Here is a 12,484-nt window from a genome sequence, read left to right as displayed (position 1 = left end):
CAGACACTCTGTTAGGTACAACAGTGGGCAGAGAGACACCAGGTTCCTGCCCTTGTGTTGCTTAGTCTGATGAGGGAGGCAGAAGCGAATCTGACAGCCATACAAATAAATATACAAACCACGCACGGTGAGAAGTGTCATGACTAGCTGTCACAAGGAACTTGGCCTGGTGGGAGAGACGAGCAGGGAAGCGTCCCTGAAGAAATCACATTTGTGTAGCATCCTTGGAAAAATAAGAGGATGGAATCTAAAGAGGGCAAGAGGGAAGTGCTGGGGAAGCAGGAGGAAGAGATGTGCAAAGGCCCTATGGCACAGCAGTGAGTCAGAGCTGAGGAACTGCGGAAACCAGCATGGCTGCAGGACAGCACAGGGAAGAGAGGTAGTAGGTGAGGTTGTGAGGTTGAGGAGGAGGGCAGGGCCAGGACTTGGGCTGTGAGCACGAGTTTGGTTACTGATGAGAGCAAAAGAAAGCTGTGGAAAGGCCTTAATCAGAGGAGTGACCCTGCATTTTGGAAAGGTCCCTCCAGCTTCCTGATGGAGAATGGACTGGAAAGAGGCACCGAGTGGAAGCAGAAGGGGTGGGAGGCCATAGCAGAACCCAGGAGAGATCTCTGGGAGGTCTGCACAGGCAGAGGTGGGGATAGAGAGCGGGGGGTGGGCAAGAGGTGGTCAGTAGAGGAGAGAACATCATCAGAATTGGCTGTGAGGGAGAGGGAGGTGTCAGGAGTGATTTGCAGAGTAGGGCTGGTGCTGGATGATGGGGCCATCTGCTGAGGAGGGGGCACCAGGGGAGGCTCCGGTTGGGGGTCATGGGGTCCTTTTTTGGACGTGTTGGTTTGAGATGTCCTTGAGACATATCTGTGGGGATAACAGGGTTCTGGACGACTGAGACGGGTCTGGTGGGAGACTCAGAAGTGCACCTGTGAAAGCCACAGGGGATCAAGGGAAACCCAGGAAAGGGTGTTGTCCCAGAGGCAAAGGGACAGAGAGTTACAAGGAGGAAGGCTCAGACTCTAGAGAGGCCAACTGGGTTGGGACAGAAAAAGGTCTCCTGGCTTCAGCAACTTAAAGGCCATTGATGGACTTGTCAGACGTTCCAGGAGGTGAAGCTGATGGTAGAAGTTGACTGGAGTGAGTTGAGGAGGGAGGGGAGAAAAAGGGACATAGAGAGATAGGATGGGCACTTGATGTGAGGGGAAAGATGCAGATACTTTCAAGATGTATAAGACTAATTATGACAAATATCAAGGGGAAGGATTTGGTTGAGAGAAGGCATTTGATGATATGGAAGAGAGAGATCTCTGAGAAGATGGGAGAGTGCGGTGACAGAAGGCTTGGGTCCAGAGGGTCTGGTATGTGTGCTCCCTGGAAGGAATGAGGTTACAATAAGAGAACAAGAAACCTGCCTTAAATGTGGATGAATCTGGGGTGATGACAAGCTCCAAAGTGTGACCATGGGTCAGAGCAGCTGAGAGGTCAGGGAGTGGTGAGGCCACCCCCTTGGGTAATGGAGTCACACAAGATTGAGCAAGATCTGGGTGAGAAGAGTATGTATGAGCCAAGGCCGAAGCCTGGCAAGAATGAGGTGGAGTACAGCCCCAGGCAGAAGGAGGCAGGACACCCAGTGGCTCCAGCCTCCAAGGAGGAAGTGGTCTTCCAGGAGGAAGATGGTCCACAAGTAGGTGTGGGGAGCAAGACTACCAACCTCTTCTTGTTGGGAATCAAAACAGCATCCCTTGGGAGTCCTCAAGGAAAGCCAGTTTAGAAGAGGAAGACCCAGGTTGGGGAGGGCTGAAGCGTGGATCAGTGACCAAGAAGGATGGAGACCTCCCAGGTTTGTGCAGCTGAAGACAGATGGGGGTTGAACTCTGGGTACTGCCTGGCAAAACCATGAATTAGGGGTATGGCAGGTTCATTCTTCATGGTTAGTCTCTAAACAGGGTGGACACAGGCCTGGGAGGAGCCACATAGCAACCTCCTAAGGAAGGAACGCTTGTTCCCATTTGACAAGTAAGGAAATAGAGGCACAGTCATGGAGAGGTTAAGTAATTTACTCAAGGTCAGGGAGTATAACCACTTATTACTAAGTGATTGTTATTATTAAGTGCAAACCTTAGAGCAGTTTCAAATGCTGTCAGACTCCCAAGGAGCTGCTCTTGTCCACCATGCCTATAATAGCTCCGGTAGGACTGCCTCCCTCCAAAAACACAAAGCAGCTCCTTTCCTTACCCCCACCTTAAGAAGGAGAGCAGCATTGTGTCCTTCCCCAACTTTGGTGTTTCTGGCCTATGGAAGAGCATTTTCCCCCAGTGCCTCCAAAAGTGTTGGGGGCTGGCAGCAGGCCACCTGCAGGGCCAGACCCTGAGCACTGAAGACACATCCGTGTCCAGTGGTCGGAGAGCACTGAGTAGAAGAGGAGTGAGGGTGACCATGGTGGTCCTCAGGATGAGGGACCAGGCCCTAATCCTCCTTTTGTTTCCCAGACCCCACACAAGCCCCCCAGGAGGGGTCATGACTAAGACTGAGTTTCTTGCCAGTCCTGGTGAAGAGAGGAGAGGTGTGAGAGCCTGATTGAAGGTGACTCTAAAACAAAGGATCTTGGGGCTCCTGGACCCTGCTTGCATGCGCCACTGAGTTCTGAGCTCCTGGAGGCTGTGGGCTTAGCATTCTTGAATCCTTCCCAGACAAGCCCAGCACTTTGTCCACAGCAGTCAGTCAATATTTGTGAATTAAATCTGGGGCTCAGCCTGAGAGCTAAGGACTGTGGAGCCAGGCAATCTGGATCACAGCCCCACTCCGTGCTACCTCTGTGACTTTGAGCATACCACTTAACCTCCCTGACCCTCAGTTTCCTCACCTATAAAGTGAGAGCAGGGCCAAGGACTTTGCACTTGGTCTAATGCTCTGCTGCCCCCATTTTGATATTCTTAACCCAGTTTTGAACAAGGGCCCCACACTGTCATTTTGCAATGGGCTCCACAAATTATGTAGCCAGTCCTGAATGGGAGTAATATTATCTACTTCAGAATGTTGACGCAAGGATTAAATGACAATCCATGTGCTTAGCACACAACGAGTGCGCAATGGAACAACTCCCAACTCCCTTGCTATTGGATCATCTCCCGTGCTGATGTGTGGTAAATGAACGAAATGATCAAATGAATTAGAGTCTGGGAAGCATATGGAAGCGAAAGTGCCAGGCTGAGGGGGTTGTACGGGCAGTGGGAGCATTTTTGTGCCCCACATTGCGGAGCAATTGTTTCCAGGGCAGCCGATAGCCGATGATTCCCGCTGTGGTCCAAACGTGGTTGCCAAGCCAGGCAAAAAGTCCACTTGGTGAGAGCTGAGGTGAGAGCTGGATTCCAGTCTTTATTACGGGGCGTGGTCTCGGCCCCAGTGAAGTCCTTGGTCTCTAGCTCCCGGGGATGCAAAGGGTCTGCGGAGGTCAGGACTACAGTCCGCGCCGGCCTCGGGGCGGAGTCTCAGTGGTTCCGGGCTTTCTCGGGGGGGGGGGGGCGGCGGCCCCGCCCCGCCCAGGGGGCGGGACCCAGTGCTGTCGGCGCAGGTGGCCGGCCCAGGGCCGGGCGGTGCTCAAAGAAAGGGGTTGGTGCCGGCCTGCGGGGGCGGCTGGAGCGGCCCCGCGGAGCCGGACGTGGGCAGCAGCGGCTGCTGCAAGCTCCCTGGGGGCGGCGGCGTGAAGGCGCGGGCTTGTGGGAAGACGCTGACCGAGGCGGGGAGAGTCACGCCGGCCGGCACGCTGCTGAGCGGGAGTGGCAAGGAGGCGCTGTAGGTCATGGAACCGAAGGGCGCTCCGACCGGCCCGCCGGCCGCCAGGCCCAGCGCTGGAGACCCGGTGCGCATCTGGTTCAGGGTCGGCCTGCCCTGCTCGCCCCCGCCGAACGGGTTGGTGGGGGATGGAGCGCTGAGACCTGCGAAATGAGAGTGGGTTGGGGAACTTGGAGCTAGTCAGGGACTTAGCCCTCAGTGGGGAGGAGGACAAGGGTGGCAAGATCTGGGGTCTTAGAAATAAGGAAAAGTAAGATTTCAGGGCAAGAGCAGAGCTTTGAAAGGAGAGACAGAGAGAGAGCAGGGGACTCCAGTGTTAAGACCCTGCAGAGACGGTGAATAGGGGTTTCTACCTGTTAGGAAGGGGTTCCGAGTCTTTGCAACCTGGGGCGCCTTGACTAATGAGTCAAGGTTGACCAAGGAGGAGGCCGAGGGGCCCAGGAAAGACTCAGGAGTCCGGCATGCTCGGGTGTCCTTGCTGGGCTGGGTTAGTGCTTCCCCCAGTACACCCAGGTCGAAGGCATCTGGCTCCTTTGTGCCATTTTGCTTGGAACTGGGGATTGCGTCTCCAAATAGGTCCCGCTCTTGAACAGAAATCATAGAGTTTATTGGTAGGGAGAGTGAGTGGTCACTCTGTGAGAGGAAGAAGGCAGAGGCCAGCTCTCACTGGGCCCCTTTTTCCCCAGAGCTGCATCATGCCCAGCCTCTTGCTTACCCACAGGACTGCTGGGCTTCCCAGAGGGCAGGGCTTGGGCACACTCCAGCCCCTCCTTGGTCTCTTTGGGTACTGGAGGTTTGGCAAATGGGTCAAAGGTCGAGGTACCACCTAGCACTAGTCAAGGAAGAAAAGAGAGATGAGATGGTTGGCAGAAAGGGCAGACACTGGGCTGACCCCTTTCCAGGCAAGCAGCCCTCAACACAGGATCTCCTGCCTCTTGGCATTCGTGAGAAGGGAACCCAGAAGTCCTCTAGCCCTCGGGCCCTCCACTTACCAGGTGTGTTGGAGGTCTCCACTGAGGCCCCCCAAGGGTCGGCCCCAGTGTTGGGGGGTTTGTGGTGGGGGGAGTTCTGTGCCCAGGAGTCTGTGGTGGGTGGTCCAGCAGGAAGCACAGGGGTCCGGCCCCAGGGCTCAGAGGAGGAGAGCATAGGGGGCAAGTTCCAGGGCTGGCTGTGGGACAGGATGCTTCTCGAGGGGACTGGAGACCAGGGGTCTGCAGAAGGCCCCCAGGATGAGCCACTGGGCTCTGTGTTGGGCCTGAGACCTGAAATGGGGACAGCAGAGATGTGACCCCAGGCTGACTCAGATCCCCAGTCCAGGGCCTTCCCAGTTACCCAGACCAATCTGGGAGCCAGAGGGACCCATTTCATAGATAGAGTGCTAACTCAGGACCACCTAGCAAGCTGGAGCCCATATTCAACAAGTTATCCCAGGATCCTGGACCCCCAGCATGGGCAGCTCAGGCCACCTTCTCGGTCAGGGACAGGCTGGGCCAGGAAAGCCAGGGTGACCAGGGGCAGAAAGAGAACATTTCTGAGTTTCCCATGAGCTGAGCTCTTCAGATGTGCCCCCTCCCTCACTGCAACCCTGTAACGCAGAGGAAGCTGAGGCTTAGGAGGTGAATGACTTGCCCAGTGGTCCCCAGCTGTGGGGAGGGGATACCAGCAGGTGGCTGGGAAGGAAGGGGTTCCCTGGGGCCAGCCTGGGAGCCCCTTGCAGCCCTGCATGCCCACCTGGGATGTCCCATGGGTCAGCAGAGCAGTGTGTGGAGGGCAGGGCTGGGGCTGGTGCGAAGATGTCCGTCAAGTCCAGGATGGAGGACTGTGGAGGGGAGAGGCAGCCATGGCTCAGGGGAGGGCAGGGCCTGGAGGAAGGGTGGGCCCTGAACTGTCATCCTCACTCCAGCTCATTCTCTCCTTTATTCATTCCACAAACATCTATTAATCATCCCTCACCCCTGCACAGTGCTTTCCAGTTTATAAAATATTTCCTCATCCATTAAGTGCCTGATTTTCATAACAACCTGTGCTGTAGGTGGGGAAGGTGGTGGGGTGCCCTTTTTGCAGATGTACCAGCTGCAGCCCAGAGAGGGAAATCGAGTTGCCTAAAGTCACACGGTCAGGGAGAGACAGAGCTTGGAAAGAATGCAGGCCTGCCTGATCCCTTCTTCAGCTGTCCTGCTCCTCAGCCCATTACTGGTGAGACATTTTATGATGAACCTACTTCCCTAAGTCACTGTCCAGGAGAAATGGCCACAGTGAACATGGATAGAAGGGTACAGAGATACCCCAGGGGTAGCATAGACAGTTTTGGAGGGTAACCTTACTTCCCACTCCTCCCTCTTGGAAAGTATGTGTATGAACCCAACATGTTTTCAGCACCGTATCAGCTTTCAGCTTAGTCCAACCCCATTCTTGATCCACAGTATCACATGATCCTAGACTGTCAGAACTGGAACTGTCCAACAAGCCCACAGTACAGAGTTGGAAACTGAAACCAAGACAATGACATGCCCCAAGTCATAAAGTTAGCGGCAGCAAATCCAGAATCCAAATCATGGAGTTTCAGATCAGAATTCTTTGTCTCCCAGTTTGCCATCAGCTCAGTCACCAGCTTATGCTGTATGGGACCTGGGGCTGCTACACCCCCTCCACCCCCATTTTCATTGAATAAACACTTCAAGTAGTGCTTACTATATACCAAGCGCTGTTCTATACTCTACAAATATTTAACTCAATTTGTCTCGCAGATTCTCAGCCTATGCCCCCCAGCACCCCACCTGGCTGGTTTTTAGCTTCTCCTCCTCCTGTTTCTCTTCTCTTTCAGGCTCTCTGTCCTGCCGACGGTGGACCCCAGCCCCAGCACCATTGGCCACAGGGGAGTCGTCTCCTCGCCAGGACCTCACCTCCTGCAGAAGGCACAGGAGTGAGGAAAAAGCATGAGCAGCTGGGGCTAGACTTGAGGGGACCAGGGCTGGAGTTAACAAGAGTGCAGGGGTGGGTGGTGCTGAGAAATTAGAGGCAGCAGGACCACCACGGGGGAGTGGGAGGAGCCTGGTTAGTCCCGCATAGCACCTCCACCAGCACCAGCACCAGCACCGGAGGCTCGGCCCGCTACCTTCTCCTGCTCCTGCCGGCTCAGGCGCAGAGCCAGCTGCAGCTGCAGGTCCTCGTCCCTGTGGGAGGCTGGGGGGACGGGCTGTGAGGGAGGAAGAAAGGAGTGAACTCGGCCCAGCACTCCTGCTCTTGGGCCAAAGGGCAACATCGCCCTGCCTGGGTTAGGGGGATGGAGAGAGAAATGTCCAGGGAGGCAGTCCCCAATCCCAGTAACCTGACCCAAGGAACACAGACAGGCCTGTGCTGTCCTTGGGAGCAGGACTCGGGGAACCTGAGAATCAATGGTGTGGGGCATCCAGGCACCTCTTCCTCTTCCAGCCCCTCACCCCCCCCCCAGGAGGGGGCTCACCTTCTCAGCCTCCTCGCGGCTCATGGCCAAGGCCAGCTGCAGCTGCAGCTCCTCTTCTCCTGATGTCTGGGGCCTGGCCTGCTCCAGGTCAGAGGTGTAGCGGGGGGATGAGGAGGAGGCTGCAATGACCAACCATCATGGCTTCCGTAACCACACAGGTACCCATGCGCTCCCCCACCCACCTTGCACCCTCTTGCTTGGAAGCTAAGGCTCAGAGAGGGAAACGGAAGGGAAAGGGAACAACTGGCAGTCAGGAGCCAGGCGGGGGTCTTGGCGCTTTCTGTAAGGTTTCCATTCCACCCCGATAGAGATTTCAATCCCTCCTTTACAGACATGCCACAGCCCTGAGGGCTGCCTGGCAACACTTGGACCCAGGTCTCCTGACTCCAGTTCCTGGACTCTTACAGCTGGGCCCCATCCAGCCTGGGGTCAAGTAGGGTGGGAGGGCGAGAGGTTCCAGTCAGTGGAGATCACAGGTCTCCAAGCCCTCCACACACTGCCAAGGAGGGCTGTTCTGAGTGCCCCTCAGATCAGGGAAGCCCCCCTGCCGTGGGGAGGAGAACGCTCTGCAGCTGCTCCCCACCCCAAAGACAGTGCCCTCGCGTCGGGGCATCAAGGGGAATGCTGCTGCAGCACCATGTGCCGTGTGCCTGGGTGCAAGGCCAAGGGCATTCCTGGGCTGGGTCTCATGCACATCAAACAACTGAGGAGATAGGATTATCCCTACTTTACAGATGAGCAAACAGGCCCCAGGAGCTGGTTGTCCTGATCACACAGTTTGGAAGGGGCAGAATAAGGAGGGCTACCGAACTCCAGTGCCTGTGCTTAAAACCACCACGCCTCCCGCAGACAGAGTTATCAGTAATAACAAGCTTATAGTAACATCATCATTCACGCTGACTTGTTGAGCACCTACTGTGTGTGGGCCTTGTGCCTTGCATGTTACAGCCCTCATCTCACGGAATCCTCAGACATCCCTCTGAAGCAGATACTATTATCCATGGCTGGGGGTTGCAGAGCCAGGATCAGAACTCAGGCTGCCTCCCTGCCCCCAGACACACCCTGGGCTCACTCACAGTTGTAGGAGGATGGGGAACCGCGAGAGCGGCTGTAGTCATCGCCATGGCGGCGGCTGAAGCCCAGCTGCCCGCTGCCGATGCCTGTACCCTCCAGTGCCATGCGCTCCTTGGTCTTGAGGGCATGGGTCCGCTCCTGCCGGAGGCGCTCCTCGTCCTTGAGCAGGGCCATCACCTGCTTGACCTTCTCGCGCACATTGACGCCCTGGTCCTTGCCGTCACGGTCGATGTACTGGAAGTCCTTGAGTGTCTGGATGGTGTAGAGGTTCTCCCGGCACTGGTGGGCCACCCGCTCGGAGCCCGTCTTCAGCAGGTAGTCCAGCAGCGTCAGCGCCTTGTACACGTGCCGCCAGTTCTTGCCACTGTCGTTGAGCCGCCGCCACAGCATGCCCATGACCTCGGCAAAGGCCACCGTGTTGAAGGTCAGATCGGCAATCTCCGACATGAGCGAGCTGGGTGGACCCCACGGGTCGTTGCTGGTGGCCTCTCGCACCTTAATCTCCGCCTCAGAGTAGTTGTGCACAATGTTCTTCACCTGCCGCCGCAGTGCTGAGGTCGTCATGGCTGAGGACTCGGAGATGGGCGGCCCCCGCCCCAGCCAGAGGTGGAGGGCCGAGGGCCACCGACGTGAGGTCACCGTCTCCAGGGGTGGGCCTTCGCGCGCTCAGCAGGGCGGCTGTGTCCTTGGGTTCCACATGGGTCTGAGGAAGAGAGGGTCTGGAACTCAGGGACAATGGCCCACCCCGCTGGCCACTGAGCCAGCGACTTGAGGCCTGGCCAGGTGTCCCTGCCCCCAGGAACAGCCTTCGGCAGGCACCTATTTTTATTTTTCTTATTTTACTTATTACTCAGCGGGTAATTCTAGCTTTGCATTCTCATTTAGCTTCACAATCACACTACAAGGACACTATTATTATTACCTCCATTCATAAATGGGGAAAGTGAGGTTCAGAGAAGGATTAAATGACTTGTCCAAGATCACAGAGCTGGTGAATGGGGAGCCCAGGATTACCCCAGGCAGACTTGCTCCACAGTCTTTGCCCTTAGTTAGGGACATGAAAGTGACCCTGCAGGAATGCCCCCTTGCCTTGCTTCTGCTAGGCTACCTCTCCTGTTTCTGCCAGGATCTGGCTTAAGACCTGGCCTTTCCAACGTCTCCATCCTCACTCTCCTGTCTTCTTATATTGTTAGTTTTTGTAACTTGATTCATTCGACACCAATTTCCTGGGGCCTTCTTTGAGCCAGGCACTATGGCAAGCACAGTACAAGTCCTGGCTCACCCACATCCAGCTGAGAGGGTGCAGACAATCGAGTCCAGCATGGGAGTGCAGAGGAGCACAGGAGGACCCAAGCTGGGAAAATCAGGAGAGAATTCCCAGAGGAGGTGATGGCTGAACTGAGACCCAAGATCCAAAGAGAAGAGCAAGGATGAGTGAGGCAGCAAGGCAAGGAAGGAGCATCTGGGGGAGCCTGCCTCCCAAAGAGGTCCCCATTGTACACAGGAGGGCACTGAGGCCAGAGAGGGGTCTGACCTGCCCACAGTCACACAGCATGGAGGTGGCAGAGCTGAGACCAACACCTAGGTCTCCAGAAGACTAATCCAGTACTTGTCAGGGTCACCAGTTTTGTAATTGATTCATCTGATTGCTTTATGGTCTCAGTCCCACATTCTCAGCCAGAATGTAAGCTCCCTGAGGGCAAAGCCAGTCTGGGCTTCCCAAACCCCCAAGGCCTTGGACATGAGGTAGATTTCTGATATTCCAGCTGAGGGAAGATTAGGGCCAGCCCACTGCCCTCACAGCCTCAGGACCAAGCCATCTGCTGAAAGCAAACCCAGGCCAAGACAGAGAAAGCTTTTCCCAGGTCCTAGAAACCAAAACCAGATTCCCCCTGCCACCGTATGGGCACTCTCCGGCATGGGCACACGTTACACCCTGGCTCGAACTGCAGAGCCTCCACCCATGAACCGCCCCCACCCACAAACACCCAAGGAGACTGCATCTCTCAGCTCTACCCTGGGACTCAGCAGGAGTCAGAAGGCACCTGCCTACCCCTGCCCTCCATCCCAACTCTCCCTCCAGCCAGCCCTGCCAACCTGAGCTCAGTTCAGAGAGGCCTGGCCTTGGCAGGTTTCATCAGGGCCCAGGTGCCTGGGAGAGCTTCGGCCCAGAGAGTGGGACCCTGTGGGAGAGCAGGCGGGATGGAGAGTGCTGGCTGAAGGCACGGCTTACCTTCTGTCTGCTGCCTTTCTGTGTGGCAGTGGCAGGCCTTCTGTGGGGATGCCACAGCCAACACTTGTTTAATGCCTGCCCTCCCCCTCACTAGTGACTCAGACCCGTCTTTACCTCCCCAACCTGTAAGCTGGCAGGTGGCAAGAGTCAAGATGAGAAATAATTGTGCCCCAAAGCCCGCCCGAGCACAAGCCCCTCCCAGGGCTGGCCACTGAAACCAGCAGAACCAGTCAGGCATCCTGACTCCACCAGGAGCCCTACCAGGGCCTGGCCGCCCTGGCCCTCCTGCCTGGCCTGGGGTACTGGGAGGCATCCCTCAGTGTGGGCCCTGAGGCCCTGCCTGAACTTTCCTCCCAGAAGGTAGAAATGGAGGAGCCTTCTCTGCACACCTCTGCTGGAGCTGGGGGGAGGGAGGGATCAGAAACACTGGAAGGCCCTGCCCCCACTTAAGTTTGAGGGGACAGGTAGGGAGGAAGACAGGGCTGGGTGAGGCCGAGGGAGCACGGAGGGGAGGGAGGAGGACAGGAAGGAACGCGGGAGGGGGTGGCTGGGAGAGCTGCCAGCCACGTTACAAGCAAAGGGTTTTTATCAAACACAATATGCCCAGAAGTAAAAGGGAGTGAAACAGAAACCCAGCAGCCGATAAGGCGGCAGTGGCAGCAGCAGCAGCCAGGCAGTCGGGTATGGAATTACTGCAATGACCTTGAGCCAGGCCCTGTCAGGTGGAGGGAAGGACACTGAGAAGGCCGGCGGTGAGGCCAAGTCAGAGATGGGGGGAGGGTGGGGGCTGAGGAGGGAGGAGTAGGCTGGGGGATGGGAGAAGGGCCAGCAGGAGGCAGGGCTGCCACGGGAGCAAGTGCATCATCTCTGTCCTATGTATGGGGTACCAAGGAGAACTTCACAGAGGACAGGAGGCTGCTCTTCACAGGGCCCACGGGACTCAGGGATCTGTCAGGACTAAGGAAGCAGATGGCATTCCCAGAGTTGGGGTTCAGGGAGACTGAAAGAACGAGATCTGTTGAGTTACGCGCATGAGTTTGTCCAAAGACTGTGTGCCCCCATCAGCCTGTACCCCCTCCCATCCTCTGCGAAGGCGAAGGCGGCTCCAGCCCCTGCCCCTTCCCCTGCCTGCATCAGGTCCAGCAGGAGCAGTGGGGGAGTGGAAGTGCCCTAACTCTTGCTGCTGGAGAGACCAGCAGAGTGAGCGCTAGCTCTAAACCTAAGTCACCTCAGAGGCAGATGTGTCCTGGGGCACTGGAGTTGGGTGGGGGTTTGTCCTGAGGCTAAAGGTGTAACAGAGGCTGAGGAGGAGGAAGAGTGGGCAGGAGTCTGTGGGGAATACCACCAAAGATTCTAGTCCTAGGATGGGGAGCGAGCCCTGGGAGGCCCCCTTCCTAGGGGTGCAGGGAGGGAGGGGTGGCAAGCAGGACACCTCCAGGTTCCTCTGGCCCTGCCCTCCTCCCTGGGACCTGGAAGAGAGACTAAGCCCCAAGCCTTCCATGCCAGGCACCACCGCTGACTGTTGGGGCCAGCTTACCTCCGGTGCAGGCTCCCTTGGCCCCAGCCCCGGGACCACGAGCAGCCTCTGCAGTGACCCTCTGACCTGCGCGGCAGGGGGATGGCACAGCCTCAGGAGCATCCGCAGAGCCATCCACTAGGGACCCTCGTCCTGGAGACCCATCCTCTCCCAGGAGGTGCAGACCTCTCAGAAGGGCGGCTCAGGGTCCCCTGTGTGGGCTGCTGCTCTGCCTCTTGCCTGCTTGTCTCCTGGCCGCCCAGCCGGCAGGCAGCACTCAGGAGGAAAGTTGCTCAGCTGGCCAGGCAGGTCTGCCTCAGCAGTAACAGGACACAGGAGGAAGCGCAGGGCGTGTTAACCCCTTCCTACTGGCCAGGCAGGCAGCACCTTCAGAGGTGGGAGGCTGGCCTGC

The 12,484-nt window shown here is 57.0% G+C and overlaps 1 protein-coding gene across 2 annotated transcripts; it reads right to left on the bottom strand.

The window, feature by feature from the left end:
• Positions 1-2,030: 2,030 nt before the first annotated feature.
• On the bottom strand, positions 2,031-10,785 carry EPN3 (epsin 3). Of its 2 annotated transcripts, XM_074342789.1 has the most exons (10): positions 10,557-10,783; positions 8,326-9,026; positions 7,250-7,368; positions 6,902-6,982; positions 6,564-6,692; positions 5,518-5,605; positions 4,779-5,048; positions 4,502-4,618; positions 4,140-4,370; positions 2,031-3,929 (listed from the first exon to the last, which is right to left on the bottom strand). In XM_074342789.1, the coding sequence occupies exons 2-10, from the start codon at positions 8,885-8,887 to the stop codon at positions 3,592-3,594; spliced, it is 1,935 nt and encodes a 644-aa protein (XP_074198890.1). In that variant the 5' UTR covers positions 8,888-9,026; positions 10,557-10,783; the 3' UTR covers positions 2,031-3,591. The 2 variants fall into 2 exon arrangements, with proteins under 2 accessions (XP_074198890.1, XP_074198891.1); XM_074342790.1 differs by lacking the exon at positions 6,902-6,982 and having other exon boundaries at positions 10,557-10,785.
• Between the last annotated feature and the right edge of the window lie 1,699 nt (positions 10,786-12,484).

This window comes from Camelus bactrianus, chromosome 16 (genome assembly GCF_048773025.1).
Source record: "Camelus bactrianus isolate YW-2024 breed Bactrian camel chromosome 16, ASM4877302v1, whole genome shotgun sequence".
NCBI classification, from domain to species: Eukaryota; Metazoa; Chordata; class Mammalia; order Artiodactyla; family Camelidae; genus Camelus; species Camelus bactrianus.
Note: the sequence above shows the minus strand (reverse complement) of the source record. Positions and strands in the feature narration are given on the sequence as shown.